At 40.7% G+C, this 27,793-nt stretch overlaps 1 protein-coding gene across 9 annotated transcripts in view; it reads left to right on the top strand.

Annotated features, from left to right (window-relative positions):
- Positions 1 to 27,793, top strand: part of CLYBL (citramalyl-CoA lyase) — a 264,184-nt gene that overhangs the window by 132,740 nt on the left and 103,651 nt on the right. For all 9 annotated transcript variants that reach the window (XM_058743881.1, XM_058743891.1, XM_058743870.1 and 6 more), the window contains exon 2: positions 13,566 to 13,752. In XM_058743881.1, the coding sequence (XP_058599864.1) occupies positions 13,566 to 13,752 (187 nt within the window). The remainder of the gene's footprint in view (positions 1 to 13,565; positions 13,753 to 27,793) is intronic.

Here is a 27,793-nt window from a genome sequence, read left to right as displayed (position 1 = left end):
ATCTCTTTAAAAGAACTTAAAGGGCCGTATCATTTCTGCACAATATACTAAATAAGAATTTGTTGATGTATAATTTTTAAATGATGCCTTGTTTTCTTATTATTTCTTATATTTGTGAACAAATGAAAATTTACCATAACTTAAAATTTTTGGAAGGAAATTTCTAAAGGGCACATAAAAGTTCTTTTTCTGAACTGAAGTTATCCAAACTTCAGTAATTACTGGAATCAGTTGCAGCATAAAATGCTTTAAAGTAATATCTGAGTGGAGATGTAAAATTGGAAAGCAGTATGAGAGTTCCTTAAAAAAATTAAATATAGAATTAATATATGATCTAGCAATTCCACTTCTGAGTAAGTACCCAGAATCATTGAAGGCAGATATTCAAACAGATACTTGTGCACCAGTGTTCATAATAGCATTATTCACAGTAGTACAAAGGTAGAAATAACCCAAAGGTCCACCAACGGGTGAATAGATAAACAAAATGGTACCTCCATACGATGAACTATTATTCAGCCTTAAAAAGGAAGGAAATTCTGACACGTGCTACAACATGGATGACCCTTGAGGACATTATGCTCTGAAATAAGGCAGACACAAAAAGGCAAATGTATGATTACATTTCTAGGAGGTACCCAGAGTAGTAAAATTCATGAAGACAGAACATAGAATGGTGGTCACCAGGGACTGGGGGAAGGGGAGTAGGGGAGTTAATGTCTAATGGGCATGGAGTTTCAGTTTGGAAAGATAAAATGTTCTGGAGATGGATGGTAGTGATGGCTGCACAATGTACTTCATGCCACTGAATTATATGCTTAAAAATGTTTAAAATGGTGACTCTGATGTTTATATATTTTGCCTTAATAAAAAAAAATTGACATGGCAGGAGTATAAAATGTTAGAATATAGGTCAGCTCCTGGTGGGGAATGCCGATCTTAAAGGATTAATACAATCCATAGACTGTTTCATCATTGTTCAAATAAGGTCATTATAAACTTTCCCCCATGGCTTTACATATCCAGTACCTTTCTTTCTTTTCTTAAGATTTTATTAAGTAATCTCTGCACCCACCATAGGGCTCAAACTCACAACCCTGAAATCAAGAGTCATATGCTCCAACCACTGAGCCAGTCAGGCGCCCCTCCAGTCCCTTTCCATGGCAGCCTTCACTCACAACATCACACCTCTTCTTCTTGAATGTCCAAAACCATGGTATAAAAAGTAAAAAGGTTGTGCAGGAGCACATGGCAGGCTAGGCAGTCTGCTGCATTGCTGGTGGGAATAGAATTTAGTACCTTTTGGAAAGATAGTTTGGTGAAATCTGCAAAGAGCATTACAAGGGTCATGCCTGCTATCATTTTAGCCTTCTGAGGACAGAGGCTAATGGAAATATGTGGCCTTTTCTCCTTGAACACTGGGTCCCCAGCCCACCACCCAGCTAGCCCCGAGTCTGTTCTTCCCTGCATTAGCTTACTTATCCTGAGTCCCTCTATATGCGACACACATTGCTGAGAGTACACATATAGGAGTGACACAGACCAGGTACCTGCTCACCAGGATCCTATGCACTGGAGTGTAGAGTTGTATGTGCCCAACAGTAGCTGGGGCTGACTTTGGCAGAAAAAGAATTTCTGAGAGGGGTGTGGGCAGGCTGGAGAGCCGAGCTTGGAAAACAGGCAGTGACAAACACCTGAGAACACGGCCAAAGTCAGGCCAAGATACCCTCTCCTGCTGCCCTCAGCTCTGACATCTCTGGCCCCGCCATCCTTGGGCACTTGCTATGGCCACCTCCCTCCTTTGCCACTACCGGGATGGGAAAAGTCTTCCCTGTCCTCCATTTTGCCTCAGCCTCTCAAGGCTCCAGTGCCTGTCTGTAGCATCTCAGTGGCCACACTGTGCCATGCATCCTCACGCTTGCTTTTGAGCCCTTGGGTTGTCTACTCCTCATCCACCAAATAGGAAGGATATTACTATATGGGATATCTGAAATGGAAAAATTCTGTTAGTTCTGTGGAAGAGACAATAAATAGGCAATAAAAGAAAGACAATAAAAAGTCAACAGGCTGGGGCACCTGGGTGGCTCAGTCAGTTGAGCATCTGACTCTTGATTTCAGCTCAGGTCATGATCCCAGGGTTGTTGGAATTGAGCCCCGTGTCGAGGTCCACACTGAACGTGGAGCCTGCTTAAGATTCTCTCTCTCCCTCTCTTTCTGCCTCTCCTCTGCTCACCTGCTGTCTTGTGCTCTCTCTCTCAAAATAAATCTAAAAAAAAAAAAAAAAAAGTCAACAGGCCAATAATTCATTTCAAAAGGAGAAAGCCTGTGAAAGGAACAAACAGGAATATGGAGTTGAGAATCAGGAGTTTGATTTAGATAAAGGGGTTGGTGAAGCTTTTGCTGAGGAGGTAACATTTAGACTTGAAGGATGAGAAGGAAACATTCATGCTTGGATCCGGAAGAAGAACCTTCCAGAGAGGTGATAGCATGTGGGAAGGTTCTCAGACAGGCAGGAAAAGTATGGCTCAATTAGGGAACTGGGAACAGATCCCTGTGATGGAGGCTAGTAGCAGAGGAGGATGGGTGGGCTGGCAGCCAGGGGCTTGTTGGCCAGGGTAAGGTATTTAGGTTTTAATGTGAGAACCTCTGAATGCCATTAAAGGATTTGGAGCAGAGGACTATCAAAATCGCATTAACATTTGTAAAGGTCTACCCTGACTGTGGTGTGGGGGAGGAGACTGGACAGGGGCAGGGAGGACCTGGGATGATGATGGGGTCTTGGGGCAAGACGGGGAGATACAGTGTGAAGGTGTGTGGAAGGCATGACTGGTTATGTAGGAATTGTTTTCGGGTTCTCTAGAGAAGCAGAGCCAATGGGATATATCTTTGATGTGTGTGTGTGTGTGTGTGTATAAGTTATACATGTATTATAAGGAATTGGCTCACGCATTTATGAAGGCTGACAAGTCCCAAGATCTGCAGTCAGCAAGTGGGAGGCCCAGGATGGCCAATGTTATAGTCGCAGTCTGAAGGCCAGCAGGCTTGAGACCCACGAAGAATTGATGTCTCAGTCTGAGTCCAAAGGCAGGAAAAGAAACTCATGTCCCAGCTGGAAGACAGTCAGGTAGGAGGAATTCCTTGTATTTGGATTGAGTGCCAGCCTTTTTGTTCTATTCAGACCGTTAACTGATTGGCTAGGGCTCACCCACCTTAGGGAAAGCAGTGTTTTGCTCATTCTACCAATTCTGATGTTAATCTTGTGCAGAAACAATTTCACAGACACACCCAGAATGTTTGGCCAAATATCTGGGCACCCATAGGCCTGTTAAATTGACACGTAAAATTAACCATCTTAGTATTATTAAAGTCCTACTATAAAGGCACTGGTAAACAGCTTGAATACATCATTGAATGTATGGTCAATACTGAGGTTGATCAGTACACTAAAATTTTTTGTTTGATAAATTTACTTGAATTTAACAAAATGATTTAGAATTAATTATGTGACCTAAGTTATTATTATCTTTATAATAATTGCTTTTTAACTTGGTTTTGAATTTAAGAAGTGATGTAATGACTTCTAAAAGTCCTGAATCAAGTTCTTATCTTCACTTGGTCAAGTCTGGACTGCCATTTAGATGATTCAAAGAGAGTATTAGATTCTGAACTTAAGGGATCAAAACATTTGTGTTTATGAAATGACAGTAGGGATGTGACAAGGGAAACACTCAGAAGTCCTTCGCCTTCCATGTTTCCAGCTGAGCCTGCCAGCCTGTGGTGCTTGCTGAGGGTCACCCACAGGTGAGGCAAAGTCATCTTAGAGCCGGCTATCAGGGTCAAGGATAAGATGTGGAGTACTCAGAGAGGGTCTCTGGACCTTGGTCCCCATGTTTTGCCCAACATTGGCTTCAGAGAACTCCTGCTTGTGAAAAGAGATCTCTCCAGGCCTCATCCCTCATCCTGCTCTGCCCACCCAACATTCTGGATTTGGACACTTGCCTGCTTTATCGTTGTGCTTTTTCCAGGGATCTGACCCCCTAGTGATACCTAAAAGCAGATCTGGGGTTGAAAGCAGCGTCCAGCCAACAGGCCCCAGTCCCTGACCTGTGTGTACTGACATAAACTCCTCCCTTCCCCAGGTCATCCATTGTCAACATTTTCTAACAAAATTTAAATATGATATAATAAAATCTAATTGCTATTTTAAAAACTCCAATTGCTGTATAAACACATTTCACGTAAATAAAAATACATTTGTTAAATAGGCCAACAGTGAGTTGGCCCAGCGTTTGTAAAACTGTCTGATCTACAGGGCTCTTCCTGGAATATGAGTTCATTATAACTTCAAAAGCAAAACAGCATGAGTTTGGACGCTTTGTTAGAGCACTGGTGGGCTCTCAGGAAACGAGAGGCTGGGTGACTGGTATTTGTTAACTTGGGATTCTGTCTGTACTACCTTCAATTTAGTCCTTTTTCAAGATTTGGGAGTTTCCCTTCAGATCTAGTTTGTTGACTGTTTTTATCATAAAAAAATTGTCAATTGCTTTTTTCTGTATCTGTTGAGATGATCATGTGATTTTTATGAAAACTGTAAATTAAATTGGCTCCAAGTAAGGGGAAATGTGACTCCTTGGAAAATACAGAGTGGATAAGATTTATCAGGATCCCTGGGGCGCCTGGGTGGCTCAATCAGTTAAGTGTCCGACTTGGGCTCAGGTCATGATCTTGCAGTTTGTGAGTTCTAGCCCTGTATTGGGCTCTCTGCTGACAGCTCAGAGCCTGGAGCCTGCCTCAGATTCTGTGTCTCCCTCTCTCTCTGGCCCTCCCCACTCCCTCTCAAAAATAAATATTAAAAAAAAAAAAAAGATTCAGCAGGATACCTGGGTCCAAGTCAGGGGCACTGTAGCAAAACTCAACTGATGCAACCGTTTGGTTGCCTCAGGGGTCATGGGTCATGAGAAACTACTAAGTAGGAGTACAGTGTCGCTCGTCTTGGAGTACTGTTCCTCACTGCATTGCACTGAGGACGAGTAGAAGTTCCTAAAGAGTTGGAGGCCAGGCAGAATCTTCCCCCAGTTTCACCACTTGGACTCCCCCCATCAACCTCCCGGCCAGCAAACTGCACTCAGCATCCAGAGTAGCTTTGAGTCCTTTTGGTGGTGGAGATTTTGTTTACTTTAAACCCCCGTCCTCTCTCACTCCACTTCCTGGGAGCTCCAGATCCAGCCCCTCAAGCTATTGGAAATAAGAAAACTTCCTTCTCTGTTAACAAAGGCAAGCTTATCATTTCACTGTGGACTTGGTCCATACTTAGACTTCACACTTGGACTCTAATTTGAAGCTCCAAGTTGATCAGGGACTTCATGGCTGTTCACTTAACCACCACCACCTTCAAGCCCCTGGAGGTGGTGACCACTGATTTAGTGGGTGGGGGATGGTGTAGAACATCATGGTTTCCAAGCAAAGAAAACCACAATGCCTCTCAGCAGTATCATTCCCCAGTCACTTGGGTATTGGGAAATCACACAGTTGGTACTCAACTCGTGGCCTAAATATGGTAGGATTCAATTCTGGCAACTGTTGAAGTCCAACAACCTTCAGTCCTTTCTAGGATCAGTAAGACACTTTGGTTGTACTTGCAAACCCTGCTGCAGAGGTTCCCTCTCTTGGCTGCACTTGGACTCTCCTTGGAAGCTTTCAAGAAACACTGATGCCTGAAACTCACTGTGAGGCTCTGATTTAATTGGGTTAGGGTGTGTGGACTGGGATTTTTTTCTTTTTCTAAGTTCCCCAGGTGATCATAATGTGCAGCCACAGTAGAGACCTCTGTACTAGCCATTAGCTACATAAAGAAACCACCAAGTTGGGTTCAGAAATAACATACCAAATTGCACATCTTAAAGTGGACATTGGCTTAGTTGATTATTACCATTATTTCAAATATTGTCAGCAGTTTGTGTGTTAATTTTCTTTTTAGAAACATTTTTCTTTAAATGTGGATTTTTGATGCATTTTCAGTTATGATCTTATTTTCATAGCATCTGCTTGTATATAATGGTAGCACATGACTCAAGAGAAATTTTTGTTGGAGCAAAATTTCCTGTATTAGGGCAGTGACTGCACATTGGAATCATGTGGCAACGGTCGTCCTCCAACTGGGCTGCATGTCAGAATCACGTAGGGAGCTTTTAGAAGTCCAAGAGCCAGGCTTTATCTCAGACCAATGATGCCAAATTTTCTGTGGCTGGAGCTTTAATGTCAGCATATTTGAAAGTTCCCCAGATGATTTCAAGTAGTTACTACCATGAGGGACAGGAAATTCTCACATGAGGACGGGTAAGAGACCAATAGTGCTGGTCTGCAGTCACACTCATGTAAGTGGCAAGGACTTAGCTCAAATATATGTATTTGAGAGACACTGGCCATATTACCAGTGAATTGAATTTGATTACACTGGGTGAGGTCCAGAACTTGACCGTTTTTAAAAGGTCCCTGAGTGATGGCTATATTGAATTCCAGGTGGAAAACCCCTGTAGCATTAGGGATACCTCTAGTTATATTAGTGGCTAATAAAAGTGTATCAGGTGGAGGAGGAAAGGGGGAAAACCAGAACAAGGCCAGGAGGACCCCCTTTCAGCCAGAAGAACCCTTGGACCTGCTGAAGGATATATTACCCCAAAAAATGTCCTTCTGTAGAGAGAACTCACCATAAGGCTACCAGATTTTTTCAATTCATCTTAAGCCCCTATTTTGCATATTGTTTGAATACATTTACATGTTGACTATCAAGAGGCCCTAACTCCAAATATGTAAGATAAAATAAAAGAAGTTAGCTCTTGTCACCTACTGCAATTATATTCATACTCAGTAGTCAGTGCTGAGCACAACTCAAGTCGGGAACAGATTTTGAAACAGCCAGAGATGGGGAAGGAGAGGACATACCAGCGGTACGGGGAGGAAGGAGGACGGATGCCGAGATGGGTTTTGGCCACCTTCCCAGTGCCAGCCCCCTCCTGGATCTCAGAATCCATGATAGAACTTAAGCCCAGACCCCCTCTACACCTTTATTCTTTTCATTATTCCAAACAGTTTTGCTGCCTTTGATCTTTTTCCCTTGAGCTTCATTATGTATAGCCTTTAGCCTTCCTGAGCTGCTTACAGGCCATCCTGTGGGTGCTCTTCCCTGGACCTTCCGGGCATGTCCTTTTTCTTTTGTGGCACCTCCCCACAGTGCTCAGCACAATGTGAGTCAAGGCCACTGTGTACAGTTGTGTGGGGTATGCCCTGATCAGGGGCACTTACAGGGAGGCACGCATTGGGGCTGAGCTTTGACCTGTCTCCATGCACCGAAGCATGCTGCCTCGGGAGCAGAAGTCATCTTTTTACCCTTCCACCTGCTGGAAAGTGTGAGGAGGCACTTTTTTCATATTTGCACAAAGGAACCTGACGTGTGCTAGTGGAGGCCCAGTGCAGGTCCCTCAATGGGTGCTTACGAAGTGCTTACTGAAGGAGTGAGTGAATGAACAAACGAACAAATGAAGGAGCTCAGTGGAAGGCAGGATCGATAAGAGCCATCTAGGTCTAGGTTTATGAGGCCCTAAACTCAGATGTAAAAACTGTGTTTGTGGAAAGGATGGAATAAACACGGAGAAGCAGCAGCAGGCAGTGGGTTGGATTCAAGTTTCCAGGATGGCAAAGGAGAGAGGGAATAAAAATGACCTCCCACCTGTAATGACCACTAAAACGTGACTCTTCCACAAGAAGAATAAGGACAGTGTGTTTGCAAATCAGCCCTACATCCCCACCTCTGGATTGCCGACTGTTTTAGATGGTAAGGTAATGTGTGAGGCCCTTGCTGAACAGGGTGGAAGAGACCTCATCCTGCCCTTCCCTCAGCTCAAGGTCTAGTTGAGGGTGCTGGAGACAAGACTCTCCTGGTGCAGGGCTGTGCTGACCAGCATCACATATGGGTGACAAGCTTCAGATACTCATAGTAGCTGTAAGTGCATGATGCTTTACTGCTTGTGGTGAGTTCTCCCCTGTACGAGGTAGCTTGTATATTGCTTCTTGCTGATGAGGAAATTAACACTCGGAGTGACATGGCAGCTTGCTTCTCATCCCATCTTCTGAATGCCAATCACAGGATTGGGTTGAACCATATAAAATTACCATTTTTGTAGGTCAAAAATGGCATTTAGTCCCCAAGTTGCATTTGGTCCATCTTAACACTTTTTTGAGACTTTTCGAATGGTTTTATTGATTTTTTTAAGCCAGTTATAAAACTAATTTTTTTAAAAGGAGTGATGCTGTTTCTAGTAAATATGCAACATAGGAAAAAAGTGTGCAGAAGCAGAAAAATCTTAATCCCCAATTCTATAGTTCAGAGGCATCCCTAATAACATTTTAATGTATTTCCTTTCAGATATTTTTCTTTGCATTTTTTACAAAGTTGAGATGTTATTGCATATATAATGTTACATCTTCTGTTTAAAAATACAATAATTGGGACACCTGGGTGGCTCAGCCAATTGAGCATCCAGCTTTAGCTCAGGTCGTGATCTCACAGTTCCTGGGTTGGAGCCCCGCTTTGGGTCCCCTACTGTCAGTGTGGAGCCCACTTTGGATCCTCTGTCACCCTTTCTCTCTGCCCCTCCCCTGTTCATGCTCTTTCTCAAAAATAAACAAACATTAAACAAACCAATAGTTATTGTAACATTAAATATTTTTATAAACATAATTCTTAACAATAGCAGCATATTCCATTGAATATACATACTATAATTCATCCAACTCTTAGGCCTGAAGGTTTTCAGTTTCTTAATATTGTACATATCTAGTCTTATTTCTAGTTACTTTCTTTTTTTTTTTTTTCAACGTTTTTTTTTTTTTTTTTTTTTTTATTTATTTTTGGGACAGAGAGAGACAGAGCATGAACGGGGGAGGGGCAGAGAGAGAGGGAGACACAGAATCGGAAACAGGCTCCAGGCTCTGAGCTGTCAGCACAGAGCCTGACGCGGGGCTCGAACTCACGGACCGCGAGATCGTGACCTGGCTGAAGTCGGACGCTTAACCGACTGCGCCACCCAGGCGCCCCTCTAGTTACTTTCTTAAGATAGATTCCTGTCTATTAGTTCGGTCCAGCAGCTACAGCAGGATATCATAGACTGGATGACATAAAAAACAGGACTTTATTTCTCACAGTTCTGGAGGCTAAGAAGTCCAAGATCAAAGCTCTGATAGATTTGGTGTCTGATGAGGACTTGCTTCCTTGTTGTTGGTTGTAGATGTCAGTCTTTTCGCTGTGTCCTCATGTGGCATCGGGGAAGGGAGCTCTCCGGGGCCTCTTTTCTAAGGGCAGAACCCTTAAGACTTAATCACCTCCCAAAGACCCCACCTCCAAATACACTGGGGATTAGATTTCAGCATACGAATTTGGGGGAGACACATTCAATCTATAAAAGTTCCCAAAAGGAATTTTGTCAAATAACTTGAAGTTACTGGCTCAAAAGGTAGGAAACTTTTAAAGTTTTTTGATTTGTATCATCAATTGCCTTTCCAGAAAGCTTTGTTGCTACTTTGATTAACTTTGCCTTGATAGCAGAACCAGTCCTTAACTGGTTCTGGTTTGGTTATGAGTGATAAATCCGATAAGAGTTTAAAGAAGAGAGAGTTTATGTTTATTTATTTATATTTGAGAGAGAGAGAGAGAGAGACAGAGTGAGCAGGGGAGGGGCAGAGAGAGAGGGAGAGAGAAAAATCCCAGCAGGCTCCACACTGTCAGCATCGAGCCCAGTGCAGAGCTTGAATTCACGAACTGTGAGATCATGACCTGAGCCGAAACCAAGAGTTGGACGCTTAACTGACTGAGCCACTCAGGTGTCCCTTAAAGAAGAGAGAGTTTAAAGAATAGTTAAGAAAGGCTCAAGGTTGGAGGGGACCTTGAACTGAACGTGAAGGATCCTTAATGTTCAAATAAACTGAGAAGGAAGATTTTTCCATCAGAAGCACAGCAGAAGCAAAGGTATTCTGGAAACAATGACTGCAGCATGTTGTACAGACAGTCATAATCTAAGTTTCCTAGGGTAGATACTTACTGAGTAGGAATAATGAGCTGTAAGTTGAGGAAAGGAATATCAGCTGAGAGTGAACTTAATCGTACAGGTAGTGAGGAGCTGTTGACAGTTTTTGAGCAGGGGAAGATATGAGCAAAACACTGTTTTAATGATTGTAAATACTATCCAAGAAACCAAAAACATCATTAACAGTGACAGGAGACTTTTTTTTAAGTTTATTTATTTTTGAGAGAGAGAGAGAGAGTACAAGCAGGGGAAGGACAGAGAGAGAGGGAGAGAGAGAATCCAAAGCAGGCTCCACACTGTCAGCACAGAGCCTGATGAGGGGCTCGAACCGACAAAGTATGAGATCATAACCTGAGCCAAAGTCAGTCGCTTAACCGACTGAGCCACCCAGGTGCCCTGACAGGAGATTTCTTAAGTGATCATCTGTTTTAAATTACACTTCAATGTGGTATACAATGGAATGTTAGCCATCAAAAAGAATAAAATCTTGCCATTTGCAATGATGTGGGTGGAGCTAGAGTGTGTTATGCTAAACGAAATCAGAGAAAGATAAATACCGTATGATTTCACTCATGTGGAATTTAAGAAACAAAACGAGAACATATGGGAAGGTGGGGGGAAGAAGGAGGGGAGAGGGAAACAAATCATAAGAGACTGTTAATGATAGAGAAAAAAACAGGGTTGATGGAGGGAGGTGGGTGGGAGATGGGCTAGATGGGTGATGGGTACTAAGGAGGGCACTTGTGAGGAGCACTGGGTGTTGTATGTAAGTGATGATTCAATGAATTCTCCTGAAAAACCAATATTGCACCATTAACTAAAATATAAATAATTTTTTTAAATAAATAAAATCAGACTTCATATAAACATGTTAGGAATGATTTGCTCTAGAGCTTAGCATATGATGGTGGTATGATTTACAGCATGAGCTATGTCTGGGAGCTCAGTCTTGAGATTCAAATAGTGTAGCTTGGGGGCGCCTGGGTGGCTCAGTTGGTTAAGCATCTGACTTCAGCTCAGGTCGTGATCTCACGGTTCTTGGTTCCAGCCCCACATCAGGCTGTGTGCTGACAGCTTGGAGCCTGGAGCCTGCCTCAGATTCTGTGTCTCCCTCTCTCTCTGCCTTTCCCCTACTCATGCTCTGTCTCTCTGTCTCACAAGAATGAAAAAATGTTAAAAAAAAAAAAAAATTCAAATAGTGTAGCTTGGAGACCACAGTGGCTGAATCCAAAATGGCAGTCAGAAGCTATTTCCTATGAAGGAAATCTCAGTTTTCATGAAATGAAAGTCAGTTGCCAATGGGACAGAGAAGTCCAGATATTTACTCTGTCAGGTGAAGTGAGAGGTATAGGAAGGACCCATGAAGCTCTTTCCACTAGAGCCGTTCTCATCCTCTCTTTGGGTTTTACACGTGTGGTTACAACAAATTATGGTGAAAAGTAATTTTGACTCCCCCCCCCCCCCAAGCATTTCCTGGTAAATAAAATTTCATCTCCTTTAAGTGTGTTTTTACAAATTTTAAGGAAATGAATATGTTGCAACTTTTGGTTTCCAGTGTGAATAAGTAAAATGTGATTGTTACTGTTACATAGTTATCTTTTCTCCCTTTTTAAAAGATAAACCAGGGGCCCTTGGGTGGCTCAGTCAGTTGAGTGTCTGACTCTTGATTTCCACTCAGATCATGATTCCAGGGTCATGGAATTAAGCCCCGTGTCAGGCTCTTCACTGAGCCTGAAGCTTGCTTGAGATTCTCCCTCTCTACCTCTGCCCCTCTCCCCAACTTGCGCACGTTCTCTCTCTCTCTCGCTCTCGCTCTCGCTCTCTCGCTCTCTCTCTCAAAAAAAAAAAAAAACAACTAGATATTTTCAGTCAATGCAAAATGATGACAGTTCAGTTCTTCAGTTAACTGGCCATAATATATTTTTCATTATATGTTTTATATTAAATAAAGTGTCTTGTAAGACATGTACACTTTTAAAATCCATCTGTATCTCACCATACCTCACACAGTATAGTGCTTTTGCTGTGGAAAAATAAGACTAGTGTATTAAGTGTAGTGTATTAAAATTTTCTAGTGTATTAAGATTGGCCACAAGAAGGAATTGGGGGTCACACATAGAATCGATTGGCCAAAGAGTGAATGATTTTTCTTGAGATTCATTGTCACAAGGCAAAGTAATCATGACAGAATATTACAGCTTTGTAAAATACAGATGGCATTAACTTAGGATAAGTACAGCTGACACGTTTTCGGAAAGGATGATGCAGTTTACTCAGGGCAGAGTAAAACATAGGGCATTTCTGACTTGCTGTGGCTTTAACCTTAACTGGGTGCTTCATGACATATAGCTTGTCTATTATGGGGAGGACTGACTTCATGAATGTATGACCTGCACCATCACACATGGCTCTGTGCTTAGAAGGGTCTGGTGCTTGGTTTGATGTTTTTCTGTCACCACCTAAAATTCTTAATAAATTTTGAACAAGGGTCTACATTTTCATTTTACTCTGGGACCAGCAAGTTATGTAGCTCGTCCTGAATGTGAAAACTGGTTTCACCTTCCTTTACCACATATTATGGGTCAAACCATAGCACCTAATTATGGATCAGGTTAGGAGCGAGGGCTGCAGTGAGCCAAACAAGCTTCTGGCCAACAACTCTTATTTCCACAGGAGGCTAAACTGAGTGCAGTAGGGAATGGAAGGAGAGAGAGAGCAGAGGTCAGAAGCAGGCAGGGGCTACTGATATCCAGACCTAGTTTTCTCATTAAGAACAACAGCATTCTCTATGCCCACCACCACACCTGCCAGGCTCTCGCTAAGCACTTCATGTGCCTTATTTCCTTTCACTGAAGCCTCTCAATAGTCTGCAAAATTAGTATCGTTTCTATAGATGAAGCACCTGAAGTTTTCAGTGATGAAGTTGGCCACCATTCCAGAGCTAGTAATGATCTTTTCTCATTCGTTATCTATTCTGCTCACTTAAGAAGTGGCCAGCCATCCTTGTCTGTTGTTAACATTGAACTTGAATCACTTCTTTGCCTACTTTAGACTCACTGGCAGAGAGAGGGCCATACACTAATGCTTAACATAGGTTGTTTATTTTCTGTTTTTAGTTTCATATAATTGAAGATAGTAATGTTATTTGGGACCTTCTGGATATAAATTTCCTTTCTTTTTGTCCATGGGTACTATCTAGAAAATATACTAATATTGGAAGTGTTTTTCCAAGATGAAATTGGTACACACTTCTTTTCTCTGAAGATCGTCTCAATAAACAGTGCTATATATTTTTTAAACTTCAGCCAAAATGACATTTTGTTTCTTGGTTATTTCTGTTGTTGTTCTCCTAGTTGTGCTGTGTGATTGTGATCTGCTGAAATTAGCTTATCATGTTTTTGGTTTTAATTTTGCATTAAAATAAGGTTTTGCAAAAATTCGTAAATAGATCCTATTTTAGACTAACACCAATTATGTCTCCTGCAGGAAACCACTTCTGGCAGCTGATGTGCCCAGGCTTGGATACAGTTCCTCCTCCAATCACAAGTACATTCCCCGGAGAGCAGTGCTGTATGTACCTGGAAATGATGAAAAGAAAATAAAGAAGATTCCCTCCTTGAATGTAGATTGTGCGGTGCTCGACTGTGAGGATGGTGTTGCTATGAACAAAAAGGTAATAGCATGATTTTTCCTTAAGATGGGAAAAAGCAATGGATTGCAATTTGGTGCTGTCTTGGTAGCATTACTCATTAGTTGGAAAGATTCTGCCATACTCACCTTTTGCTATTTACTAATATATTCTTGATCAAGCCCTCATAGGGGTTTTGAATGTGTCTCTTTTCTCCAAGACAAAGGAGGAACCCAACCAGTGTATACCTTCAGTATATGTGACTATGTGTATATGTTGATAAAGAGATAGACACTGAATCCATTGTGGCTATGATATTTACCAGTTTGGGTAAATTATTTAATCTGAAATTTGTGTTGTAAATTTTTAGAGCAGTAAGACACAATGTGGAATTCATGTCTTTTTAATATTGAGTAATGGCCTTATCGCTTCTGGGATAAGTGCCAAGAAAATAAAAGATAGTCTTCTATGAATAAGTCACCATTTTCCCTACTTAATTTAAGGGAAGCTACACACAGAACCTTAGGGTTGCAGCTTTGGGCTGATTTCCTCATGGCCTGACCACAGAACTGAGCCTTAAAATATATCCAGTTGTAAACAGGTACAAAAGGTTCTTACTGGGTGGTAGCAGAGTGGGTGCTTTTTGCTTCATTTGGTTTACTTAACTTTATTTTCCAGCTTTTTATAATGAACATGGATTTATTCAGTAATTAGGTGAAATAATTAGGTGTAAATCATTGTAACAATAATTTATGTTTGCATGGAACTTTTTAAGTTAAAAACATGTTTTTACTTGACCTTTGTCTGTCCCTAGACAGTGAGGCTCTCTGGGAATAGATTGTGGGGCTCAGGGACAGAGGGAGTTGGCCATCTGGATTCATGCCTATCTGGATACTTTCTTGTCTTAAATGATCTGAAATAGCATGGCCGTACTGTACAACTTTCTTGATTAATTGCTCTCCTTGGAGATTCTAGCAAATATTTGCCTTAATTAAAAAAAAAAAGAGAAGAAGTTAATTTCTAGCATCTTCCTAATGGTCAAAGCAAGACTTTCCAAGTATTTGGAAAAGGATTAGAACGAGCGTGTGGAATCTAAAGCGTCTCCTCAACATCTTTGGCATGCCCCAAGGAAAATACAATTAATCTTCTTTCTCCCAGAGATTAAGGTAAATAGGCCTTTTCTTGAAGGATATAATGTGCTTCCAGTATGCTCCCTTCCAAAACTCATGTAGTGCACTCTAAGATTAGATACTAAATTGTAATTTCAGTTCTGTGTGACCCAGGGCAATTCACTTTACTTCTTTGCCTCCATTTCTTATCTATACTGTGGGATGACAAAATCTTCTTTTGTCAGGGACAGGGATTATTATGAGGAAGAAGTTTGATAAAATGCCTGGGAGTAGCTTGATTTCCTATAGGAAATAGATTAGATAAATCCTGTAGTAATCATGATTAGAGGGGAATTTATTTTAGCATGTAGCACAGTGAGCCATTAGGTGCCCTGATAAACTTCTAATTATAGTCTTCACAAATCTTGAGGCTATCTTCCCGTATCCACCAGAGGATGTTTCCTTCCACCCAGATAAGTTTGAAATATGGTCCATTATTGCCTCACATTTTCTTACTGTTCACTGGTGTTCTCAAGCTCATCCTTGTACCCAGAGCCACTTCTTAGGAGGAAACTAAGGGAAGGGGAGGGAAGAATTCATGATGGGTGAGACGTGCCCGCCATCTTTGCGTCTGTATCCAGACAGTGTCTTCATCAGGACGCTTCAGTTCTCTTAATGCAGTTAAACTTTCCATTAATTGCTAGACACACTGTTTTATGCATGCTGAGCTTGGGAGTCAGTTGAATTTCCCTTTCTTACCACAGAAAGTTCTGGCAAACCAGGCTAGTGCTTGTAAAAAATGTTTTCTTAAACTCTCTGTCCAGGACTTAATTTTATCTCATATATGTTATTTCCTAGCCCTTGCCTAGCAAGGTCTTTTTGGATTTTGATTTTATTATCCATCATTAATAGCATTTGAGAATTTGACAGGCATTTAACAAGTTTCTGATGGAAATGTTGAAGAGGTTGGAGCCAAGTGTTGAACAAGCATGCAACTAGAAGCTTCTGATAATGTTTTATTTATTTATATAGTGCTGACTGACGTCCAGGCACTGTTCTAAGGGCTTTAGTTTCATAAACAACCCAGTGAGGTGCTACTGTTATACTCCTTCTACAGATAAGGAAACTGAGGCATGGAGAGGTCAGTGTCATGGATCAATACTGTGAATATGGTCATTCAATCACCCAACTTTCCTAAAATCCAATCTTTTCATGAGGATATTATGAGAGATTTTTATCTAATCCTGTTTCAAAATGAAGATACCATCCCAATTTACCGGCCTAGAAATACCTTCTCCCCCTGAACCTTGCCAGAAAAATGAGGTTAAGTAGATGAGACTTGATCTTGAAGAACCTGTATCAGTACCTAGTTGTTACCGTCTTCTTTTTGAAGTGCTGGAGATAGAAAAGTAGTTAATAGCCTGCTTAAGATTCTCTCTATCCCTCTCCCTCTGACCCTCCCTTACTCTCTTTCTCTTTCAAAAAAAATTCATTTCAGATATTCTTTTTTTATTTTGTTCTAATTATAGTTTTGCTAAAGTCAACTGTTACTGTCTAATCAATATTTTTCCAGTATTAGAACTTAGTTGGCTTCATTTTATATCTCAATTTATTTCTTTTTTATTAATAGGCTAATTCAATATTTCATTTGATTGACACTGTGGAGTATGGGCTTGTAATGAAAACAATAAGAGTTCTACAGAGCAGTTTATAAGTGTATAATACCTTCCAGCAGGCTCTAATCCTGTCCTGCTAATCCAATTTGTGTTTAAGTAGCTCCTTCATGTCAAGGATGGCACTACCAGCTCACCTTCCCAAGTATGGATGATGAAAAGACTGTCTCCACACCCCTCTTACCTTTTTCTTTTCATTGTTAAATGCATGAGGAGATATAGGACTGCATAAGCCACTGCTTGCTGGGACACAGTGAAAATAAGCCAAGTAAGGCACAAATTTCTGGTGAATCTCCATGATACTTGGGCAATACCAAGAAAGTAGGAGTGGAATAAAGAGAGACAGGATTCCAGGACTGCTATTTTAGTTGAGTACATATTTAAGGAAATATTTAAATATATTCAATATGTAAGTTTAAATATGTAAATTTAGATACTCAATACTCAGGCACTGTGACAAGGAGAGGAACCAAGACGACTGCATGATCCCCAACATGGAGGACTCAAAGACTGGTGGTGAGACACGCAAAATGTAAATAATTATAATCTAACCAGATAGGTCTATAAGAACATATATTTTTTATTACCATTTGGTTCTAAGTATTTTTTTTAATGTTTATTTATTTTGAGAGAGAGAGACAAAGAGTACACACATGTGCAGTGGAGGGAGGGGCCGAGAGGGAGAGAGAGAATCCTAAGTGGGTCCATGCTGTCAGCACAGAGGCCGACTTGGGGCTCAATCCCACAAACCCTGGGATCATGACTTGAGCCGAAACCAAGAGTTGGACACTTAAATGACTGAGCCCCAGGTTCTAAGTACTTTTTAATTTGCATTTTGATCTCTTGCTTGAGCCAGGAGATACTAAAGAGTGCTTCCCAAACTCCCTGTGGTGAAGAACCAATTTGGTTATTTTTATTTGTTGTTGTTACTTTATTTCATTTTTAAGCATTTGTAATCTATTGCAGACGGATACTTTTGTAAAATACAAAAAAAATGAATTTGTCATAGCATTGTCAAGTACTATGGAAGTTTCTAAATTCGTACCCCCCCCCCCCCATTTCATACTTACCTCCTAGTGTCATGGTCATGATCAGAGTTTGTGGACCCAGAGTGGTCTGCAAACCACCGTTTGAGTAGCAGGGACTAAGAATTTTTAAATTTTCAAGCATATGAGAGATTTCTTATTTATTCTTCTATTGCTTACCTCTATTGCATGATGATTAGAGAAGGTGATTTGAATGGTGCTGATTTTTAAAAATTTGTTGAGTTCTGGGGTGCCTGGGTGGTTCACTTGGTTAAGCGTCTGACTCTTGGGTTTAGCTCAGGTCGTGATCTCATGATTCATGATTTCAAGCCCTGAGTCAGGCTCTGTGCTGACAGCACAGAGCCTACTTGCAATTCTCTCTCTCCCTCTTTCTTTCTGCCCCTCCCCTGCTCACTCTCTCTGTCTCTCTAAGGAAGGAAGGAAGGAAGGAAGGAAGGAAGGAAGAAATTTGTTGAGTTCTGCTTTACATGAGCCATTTTTGTAACTGTTCCATGTGTGCTTAAGAAGAATGTGTTGTTTCTGTTTAGTAGACTAGAGTTCTATATATTTTTCCATTAGACCAAACTTGTTAATTATGTTGCTCAAATGTCCAAATCTTTACTGACTTTTATGTGCTTGATATATCAATAAGTGAGAAGCTACTTGAAATTTAGCCTCCAGTAGAGAATTTACCAGTCTCCCCCTATAGTTCTATCAATTTTTGCTGCTGGTAGTTTGAGCCTATGTTATTGGGTATATAAAAATAAGAATTATTATATCTTCCTTTTATATTGAATCATTTATAATTATGCACTGACCTTCTTTATCCTCTAAAATGCTTTTGCTTCAAAGTTTCTGTGGTCTGGGGCACCTAGCCAGTCAAGCAACCCACTCTTGATTTTGGCCCAGGTCATGGCTCATGGTTGTGAGATTGAGCCCTGGGTCCACTTTGCACTGAGAGTATGGAGACTGCTCAGGATTCTCTCTCTCCCTTTCTCTCTGCCCCTCCCCCACTTGCACGGGCTTGTGTGCACATGCTCTCTCTCTCTCACTCTCTTTCTCTCAAAATAAATAAACATTAAAAATAAATAACGTTTCTTGGTCTGATATGAATACACCATGTTTCTTTTGGTTAGCATCTGCCCAGTGTATTGTTTTTAGCCTTTTGCTTTCAACCTTTCCATATCGTTATGTTTTAAATATGTCTCCTATGGTTTTTAAAATTTTTATACCCATGTGGACAATCTGTGTCTTCTAACTGGAACATTAATCGACTTATTTTGGTTTTTTTTTTTTTTTTTAAGTAATCACTACACCCAACACAGGGCTCAAAGTCTCATGACCCCAAGATTAAGAGTCACATACTCTTCCAACTGAGCCAGCCATGCGCCCCTTCACTTATGTTTAATGTAGTTACTGATAAATTTAGATTTATTTTTTTTTTAACGTTTATTTATTTTTGAGACAGAGACAGAGAATGAATGGGGGAGGGTCAGAGAGAGGGAGACACAGAATCTGAAACAGGCTCCAGGCTCTGAGCTGTCAGCACAGAGCCCGACACAGGGCTCAAACTCACGGACCACGAGATTATGACCTGAGCCAAAGTCGGCCGCCCAACCGACTGAGCCACCTAGGCACCCCAATAAATTTAGATTTAAATATACCATTACTTTTTGCCCTATTTTTCTCACTTATTTATTTTCTCATCTTTTCTGCCTTTTAAAGATAATTTCACTTTTTTGGTTTTTTTTCTTACTCCATGTTCTTCTTTTCATTTAGAACTTATGACTGTATTTCTAACTTTTATTGGTTACTCTTGAAATTTTACCAGGGTACTTAATGAAGCCTAAAATTTACCTGTTAATTCTTGTTCCTGGACAACACAAGAATTTTAGAAAACTTTAAATTCAGTCATCTCCCTTACAATTGATGTTATTTTTGCTTAGTATTTCAACTATATCTTTCTAATCGCACAAATTTCATATTATTACTATCATTATTTTATATATACAATTTTTATTTAGATTATTAACCTATATGCATTTTAATGTTTATTCATTTTTGAGAGAGAGAGTGTGCATATGCATGTGCACATGAGCAGGGGAGGGGCAGAGAGGGGGGACAGAGGATCTGAAGTGAGCTCTGCACTGACAACATAGAGTCCAATGTGGGGCTTGAACTCACCAACCAGGAAATCATGACCTGAGCGAAGTCAGATGCTTAATCGACTGAGCCACCCAGGCACCCTGAGATTAACCTGTGTGTATATATTATCACTTCTTTACCTCTCTCATTATTCCTTCTTTTACATCTCAGACCTTCTTTCCAGGTCATCTTTCTTTCTCCTGATGTGCCCCCTTCAGAATTTCCCTATAGCAAAGGTTTGTTGATGGTGAACTCACGGTTTTTATTTATTTGAAAATGTCTTTGTTGTTCGGCTAAATAGAGAAATCTAGATTGACAGTTATTTTCTCTCAGAACTTTGAAGATATTATTTCATTATCTTCTCATTTCTGTTGTTGCTATTGGGAATGCCACTGCCAGTCTAAAAACAAGGTTACTTGCCTCTTCTTCTTTGGCTGCTTTTTTTTTCTTTTTAATGTTTATTAATTTTTGAGAGGGAGACAGAGCACAAGCAGGAAGGGGCAGAGAGAGAGGGAGACCCAGAATCCGAAGCAGGCTCCAGGCTCTGAGCTGTCGGCACAGAGCCCAGTGCGGGGCTCAAACTCGCGAGCCGTGAGATCATGACCTGAGCTGAAGTCAGACACTCAACCGACTGAGTCACCCAGGTGCACCTTCTTTGGCTGCTTTTAAGATCTTCTTGTCTTTGGTGTACTGAAGTTTACTAAAATAATGATGAGATGTTGGCTTATTCCTCCTTCCCTTCTTTCTCCTTTTCCTTCCTTTACTAAGTATAAGTTGCTTTTCCTATGTTTATAGATTCATGTCTTTTATCAGTTCTATAAAATTTCCACCGTTAACAATTCAGATGGTGCTTCTATTCCAGTCTTTCTATTCTTTCCTTCAGAGATGCCAAGTAGACCTATTTAAGAGCTTTTCATTCTATCCTCCTCGTTTCTTAGTGTCTTTTCACATTTTCTGTCTTCGTATCTGTCTATGCTACACTGCTGGTTAGTTCTTCATATCTTACCAACACTACTAATTCTCTTCAGTGTGTTTTATTTATTTTACGTATCCTCTGAGTTTTTAATTTTAATTGTTATATTTTTCATATCTAGAAGTTCTATTTGATTTTTTTTCCATACCTACTTGGTATATTCTGAATCTATTTCAATTATTTTGCCTTTAAATCACTTTTTGTTGTTCACTGATTCATACTCATGATATGAACCCATCCATATTGATAGGAATTATTCTTGGGAATCCTAACAGCCTAGAGTGGGAAAGTTTTCCTTCAAGGATAATTTGTGTTTGCTTTTGCTGGGAGTCAGGGATATTACTGATTTGAAGCCTCAATTTGTTCTCCCCCACTTTACAGTGATTTCAGACTTAGTATCCTGATACTAGGTCTGATACAGGTATTTAGTTCCAAGCTTTCTTATTTTTCTGACGTTTTGTAAATCAGAAGTTAACTCAGTTTTGTTGTTGTAGTTGTTTTACATTGGCCTCTGGAAAATTCCCTTAACGTTCTTATGAGCCCAGCAATGTATTAAAAAGTACTTTTATTGAAATGTATCCATTTTATGGTTGGATGGCTCTTTAGAGAATGTCGTTTGCCATATTACCAAAGTAAAGTACCCATCCTTTAAAAATTTTATCGGGGCCCTTGGGTGGCTCAGTCGGTTAGGCATCCAACTTCGGCTCAGGTTATGATCTCACAGTTTGTGAGTTTGAGCCCCACATCAGGCTCTGTGCTGACCACTCAGAGCCTGGAGCCTGCTCTGGATTCTGTGTCTCCTTCTCTCTCTCCCCCTCCTCCACTTGTGCTCTGGCTGTCTCTCAAAACTAAATAAACATTTTTTAAAATTTAAAAAATGTTTAAATTATAAGCTTGAAAAGAATCTAAGTCTAAACTTGATTAAACTTAAATTATAAACTTGAAAAGCCGAAAATTCATTTTTACACATAAAAAGTCAAATAGTTTTGAAATAAAGCAGCCCCTAAACATCATTCCATTTCTCCTCTCCAGAGGCAGTGCATTTTATCTCTTCTAGCTTATTCTTGTGGCATTTATTTCCCTATCTCTAAGTGATACACTTCTTGACTTATTTTTTCAGTTTCAGGCATGATATTGACTCCTTGCTATAGGATTTGCCCGCACCACCACCACCCTTACTACTATATGTGAATTTCCTCATCCCTCAATTATCCAATAAAATTATATATAACTTTGATAAGATTAGTATCTAGTGTAAAAACTATTTGGAGTTTAACTATGTAGCAGTAAGCTGATTACCTTTTTTCTCTGCCAACCTGTTGTTTACCCTGAAGTTTGTAATTATTTTTTTTTCCTCTGATTTTGTTTTGTATTCAGTTCTCACTAATTCAAAACTCACCTCTTCACTAATTATCTAAATCTTTTCTAAATATGTTCAGAAACATTCAGTATTTTGTTTCATCTTTTTGGGGAAGTGTCTCCTTGTGTCTTCTGATCCCTTATAGTTGTTCCTAAGAGAAAGTTCCCTTCTGAAGGACAAAAGCAACTTATATGAGCATAATATCATTTTGTTTTTCTAATTTGATTTGTAAGTAGTGGAGATGTGTTAGGATTTTATGGTCATGTGGGGTCTTTACTTAGCCTTTAAGAAGCCAAAGAAGGCCTGAATTGTAATTTAAGGAAGGCCTTTCTGTGGGAACCTAAGGTAATAAAATCTGGGATGTCACTTGTGGGCACCTTGATTTGATACCAGCAGCCCAGTCAGTGGAAAGGGTAGGGGATTTGGCAACAGAAAACATATTGAAATGTCCTAATTTTAACACTATCTGACCAGGAAACTCGAGCCTCAAATTTCAAGAACCTCTGTGTCCTTATCTGGCCCATGAAATATGCGGTAATGAAACCTGGACCACATACCACAAGACCAGCTGTGAGGCTCAAATAGAAAAGCACTTTGTAAACTCTCGAGTGCTATATAAATATTTGTTTAAGTAGTGGTATCATTCTTAAAGGAATAAAATTTAGAAAATTTAGAATAGATAGCATATTCCTTAAGATGATTTTTTCACATAGAAGAATGTAATTTGACAGTTAAGAACACAGATATTAGAGCCATACTGCCTATATCTGGATTCTGGTAACAGCTTGTCCTAATAGTGTGACCTTAAGCAAATTATTCTACTTCTCTGTGCCTCAATTTTCCCTCTGTAAGCACTGTATGAGTGTTTGGTAAATATCTAAAGAGCAATTGTCTTAACTATACTCCTGGCCAAGGGCCTGATGCATCAATTCAAGTCTCCTTATAATGCCAAGTTTCACTGGTATTGATTCACACCTTAGATTCTTGATTTTTGTAGGGTAATATAGGTCCCAGGTAGGTTTTTGCTCTAGATGTGATGGAGTTTGCCAATTTTGCTATTTTTTTTAAACCTTCCTCTAAAAATGGTAGACAGGGCACCTGGGTGGCTCAGTCAGTTAAACAGCCAACTCTTGATTTTGGCTCAGGTTATGATCTCCCAGTTTGTGAAATTGAGCCCCACATGAGGCTCTGCAATGACAGTGTGGAGCCTGCTTGGGATTCTCTCTCTCTCTCTCTCTCTCTCTCTCTCTCTCTCTCTCTCTCTCTCTCTCCCCCTCTCCCCCTCTCCCTCTCTCATTCACTCCCTCCCTCTCTCCCTCTCTACTCCTCCCCTGCTCACCCTCACTTTCTCTCTGTCTTTTAAATAAATAAACATTTAAAACGGCAGACAGATAGGGGTGCCTGGGTGGCTCTGTTGGTTAAGCTTCCGACTCTTGATTTCAGCTCAGGTCATGATCTAGCATGAACTTGTGAGTTCGAGTCCCATGTCAGGCTGCTCACTGACAATGTGGAGCCTGCTTGGGATTCAAATCTTTCTTTTTCTCTCTGCCCCTTCTCTGCTCTCTCTCTCACTCTCTCAAAATAAATAAACTTAAAAGAAATACAAAATAAATAAAAATGGTAGACAAAGAAAAGACTCTAGAGACAAAAATAACACGTTTTCTCTCTAGTTCCCTCACAGATTTCTTTTTTTTTTTTTTTAATTTTTTTTTTCAACGTTTTTTATTTATTTTTGGGACAGAGAGAGACAGAGCATGAACGGGGGAGGGGCAGAGAGAGAGGGAGACACAGAATCGGAAGCAGGCTCCAGGCTCCGAGCCATCGGCCCAGAGCCTGACGCGGGGCTCGAACTCACGGACCACGAGATCGTGACCTGGCTGAAGTCGGACGCTTAACCGACTGCGCCACCCAGGCGCCCCCCCTCACAGATTTCTTAACACTAGGTGGCTAGAGACAACTCTCCTAGGAATATCTCACTTATTTTTTTCTTAGGAATCCAGAGAAGAGATTCTCTTTCTTGAGCAGCTAACTAGTAAATTTTTACTTTGCATTTCTGTGCTGGGTACTTGAATAGTTTTTGGCAGAAAGGGAGTAGGAAAATGGTAAAGAAAGGTATCCAAATCTGCCTGTGAGGGCCTGGGCCCCATGAGAATGGTTAGAGCAAGGGAGATCTAGGCTGTGGTCTGTGTCCAGAAAGACCTGTTTACAATGACATTCTCCATTATGGGAAACAGAAGGAGGAGGACTGTCACAGAGCCTCCCTCAGCAGACTGTCAAGGTGAGCCCCTGGTTGGGGATTGGAACAGAGGCCCCCTTCCCCACCACTTGCTCTGCTTGCCATAGGACCTAGGGCTTACAGGAGGATCGTCCTGTCAAAGCTGCCCACCATCGCAAAAAGCAAGAGGAAGCCATTTGCCTTCTAAGCAATAGCCAGTGCCTCAGAAGCCCCATAGGATCATTCTATGAGGCCATCTTCTTTGAATGCTTCTGCTCTATCTACCTTGAGTATCAGGACACATGTGAGGCCTAAAGGAAGGTTAGTGGTTGTGAAGGAGACAACAATTGGGGGCAACACTGCAAAGGCAAGAGGAGTGCAATTGTGTCCCCAGCAGCGAGCCACTTTCTAAGTTCTCTTCACAAGCAGTAGTTTAAAAAGCACTCCTCATCACTTGTCAGACTGCAGAACCCGGGAGTCATTGCATTTGCCAGTATGAGTTGCTCATTAAGAAACCCCAAATATCAATCAAGGTCATTGGCTTATTATCATTTGAGAAATAGAAATACGATTTCCTGACAGTCATTTAAAGCCAGTTAACTTTTGAGTTCCTCTGTAATGCCTTTAATTGTCATACGGTTGGAAGATCCTTTTCTACCCCGAATGCACATATTCTGGCTAATTTGTGCTTTCTCATTTGGCTTCTTTTCGTGCACACATGTGTGTATGCGCGCGCGCGCACACACACACACACACACACACACACACACACACACACACAAGTTCACAGACACCAAACTCCTATTTGTACTTACAGTAAGCACACACAAATCCACTTGGCTAAATTCTATACCTCCATGCTGTTACTTCGGTTGAAATAAATTTGTAGAGTAGTGAGGTATATCCTCCCCACAGGGAGAAAGCTAACTGACGTGCAAAGAATGATTAAATGTATACAGGGGTGTGGGGAACTCACTCTTCTTCAATAGGGGTGGGAAATTGGGATGGAAGGCTCCTCTCCCAGGGGCTGTGCCTTTAGTAAAAGACTTGAGAGCTTGGGAGATTTCTTCAATAGGATTTGGGGTATCTGTGAGTCTTTTTGGAACAGTATGGAAAGCTGAACTGTGCTTAGGAACTCTGCAAGGTGTTTTTGATCCTTAAACGTTCTGATATAAAAACCTATCCAGGTTTTCATAAAAGTACTAAAGTGTTTTCAGTCTTTTATCAATCCCTTCATGCCCTTAAATAACCTTTCCCCTTTTGTGGAGTAATTGCTCTAATCTCCCCCCAAAAAACCCTGACCTTCCCCCCCCCACCCCTCATTGTTTATTCTTCAGAACAGGGTTCTTCATAATGCAAGGATTCAAATATCTCTATTAGGGTCATAATTGTCAGCAATTTCCATTTAATGAGCTCAACAAAATCTCTTTACAAAGAAATGTAGGCTTCAAATCACCAGTTACGTCTTTTCCTGCAATTCCTAGGAATCCAATTAAATAAGACAGTATCATCTATAATATGATATACCTGACTATGGAAAGCCCAAGCCTACAACAGATCTTTGAGCATAAAATTAAGATTGAAAGAAAGGAACCCAGTTTAAATGAGCTAAAACTTTATAAAAGTAGAAACTATAGTCATTTCCTCCAAAATGAAGTAAGATATAACTTGGAATCTATAGTGAAAATCATTAAACTTGCTTATTCCAAATTTAGCTACCAATTAAAATCTCTTCTTTTTTATCAAGGAACCACAGGTGGTTTTCACAAAATAAACCCAGGAGGTTTCAGTTTGCTAAATCTCTGTGACTAAAGAACCAAGTACACATAGCTACCACCAAAATGAAGGGGATACAACATGAAATTTTGCAGCACAACATACTTGGTATCAAAAAATCGTGTATTTTTCAAGTTTTCTTATTTCAGTGGCCACAATTTGTAAGTATTAAATACCACTATATTTTCTTTTTTTTAATTTTTTTTAATGTTTATTTATTTTTGAGAGAGAGAGAGAGACAGATTGCAAGTGGGGAGAGGGGTGGAGAGAGAGGGAGACGCAGTATCTGAAGCAGGATCCATGCTCTGAACTGTCAGCACAGAGCCTGATGCGGGGCTCAAACTCATGAACCGTGAGATCATGACCTGAGCTGAAGTCGACTGAGCCACCCAGGTGCCCCCCCCCCCCACCATATTTTCAATAATAAATTAGTGGGTATATTTTAAGGCATAATTTAACATTTTGATTTAGAGAGGTGATTAAGAATTAATATACTTTTGCCATGTATTTTTAAATACACCAGAGCTTCTCAGGATGATGATAACTTAATTCTTATTCAATATCTGCTGTGTAGGTTCGGGAAGATGGTGTTTTAATGGGAAAATAAAAGTAAAGTGTGGCTTGTCAGAGGCAAATGTCAAGTCAAAAATTAACCCAAGGCATTACCTGCCTCTCTAATAAAGATAGGCTGCCTGTTTCAAATATGTTTTTGCAACTTTTTCCCATTTGATGCAATTGTGCTAGCCATTCAGGGGTCATAAATTAACCTCCAAAAGTTACCTCCAGAAGTTAGCAGTTGTGCCCTGAATTTCCACCTAAATCTAGTCTAAGAAGCACATATTCTCGGGAAAAGTATTGATTAGCTCTAGGTAACTACACTGAAAAGACCTTCCTAGACATGTGTCAGAAGAGCAAAAGCCTAGAGAGAAAGATGAGCCAGGGAGCTGGCCTAAGATGAAAGTAGGCTTTGCAAAGATGCCTCAAGTTTTTCTAGTAGAGGATGAATTCTTGGAGCCTCCCAGGATAGAAAAATGAAGCTAGGATTGAACCCCAGTAAGCTTTTCAACTAAGCCATTCATCCACATCATCTAATCACCTTTCCCTAGTAGCAGGGGAAGGCTGATGATCTGGCCCAACTGCTACAGGGTATGAGAATGTCAAGAGCTTCTCTTTCCTGGAGCTGTGGATGGCTAGATACATGGGGGGAAGGAACGTAGGAAAGTAGAGCCAATAAATGGAAGGAAGTTCCAAGTAGCCTGTCAAAGCAAAGGATCCTGAAGTGGGTATGAAGCACCCAAGTTTGGAGTCAAGATACGAGAGAACTCCCATTGGTCAGGAACTCCCACTGTCTAGGCTGGGAGCTATTACTGAGTTTCTCCACATTTCCCCTAGAGACATACTCCACATATCAGCTGTCAGTTCTGAGGGTCAGCCATCAGTTCTGAGGGTCAGAGCAGGGATGGGAATTATCAGAAGTCCATCCTGAGTTCTACTTGGATTCTGCATTTTGGTCCATTCCTGGGCCAAAGGCAGTTATCTACAATCATTCTTTCTGGTCTCTGCCCTAGGAGGAATGAGCCTTGGTGCTGGCCATGGTGCTGAAGGTGGTGTAGGAACAATACTAGAGAACATTTAGAACGTTCCTGTGTGCCAACACTATTTCTAAGTCTTTGCATGGATTCCCTCATTTCAGGTTCACAGCACCCCTGTGGAAGTGGTGCTATTATTTGCATTGACAGATAAGGAGAGTGGAATACAGAGAGGTTAACAAACTTGCCCAATGTCACAAAGCCAATAAGTAGGGAAGCCA

This window comes from Neofelis nebulosa, chromosome 1 (assembly GCF_028018385.1).
Source record: "Neofelis nebulosa isolate mNeoNeb1 chromosome 1, mNeoNeb1.pri, whole genome shotgun sequence".
Classification (NCBI taxonomy): Eukaryota; Metazoa; Chordata; class Mammalia; order Carnivora; family Felidae; genus Neofelis; species Neofelis nebulosa.
The sequence above is the reverse complement of the archived record's forward strand: the minus strand, read 5'-3'. Positions and strand labels throughout refer to the sequence as shown.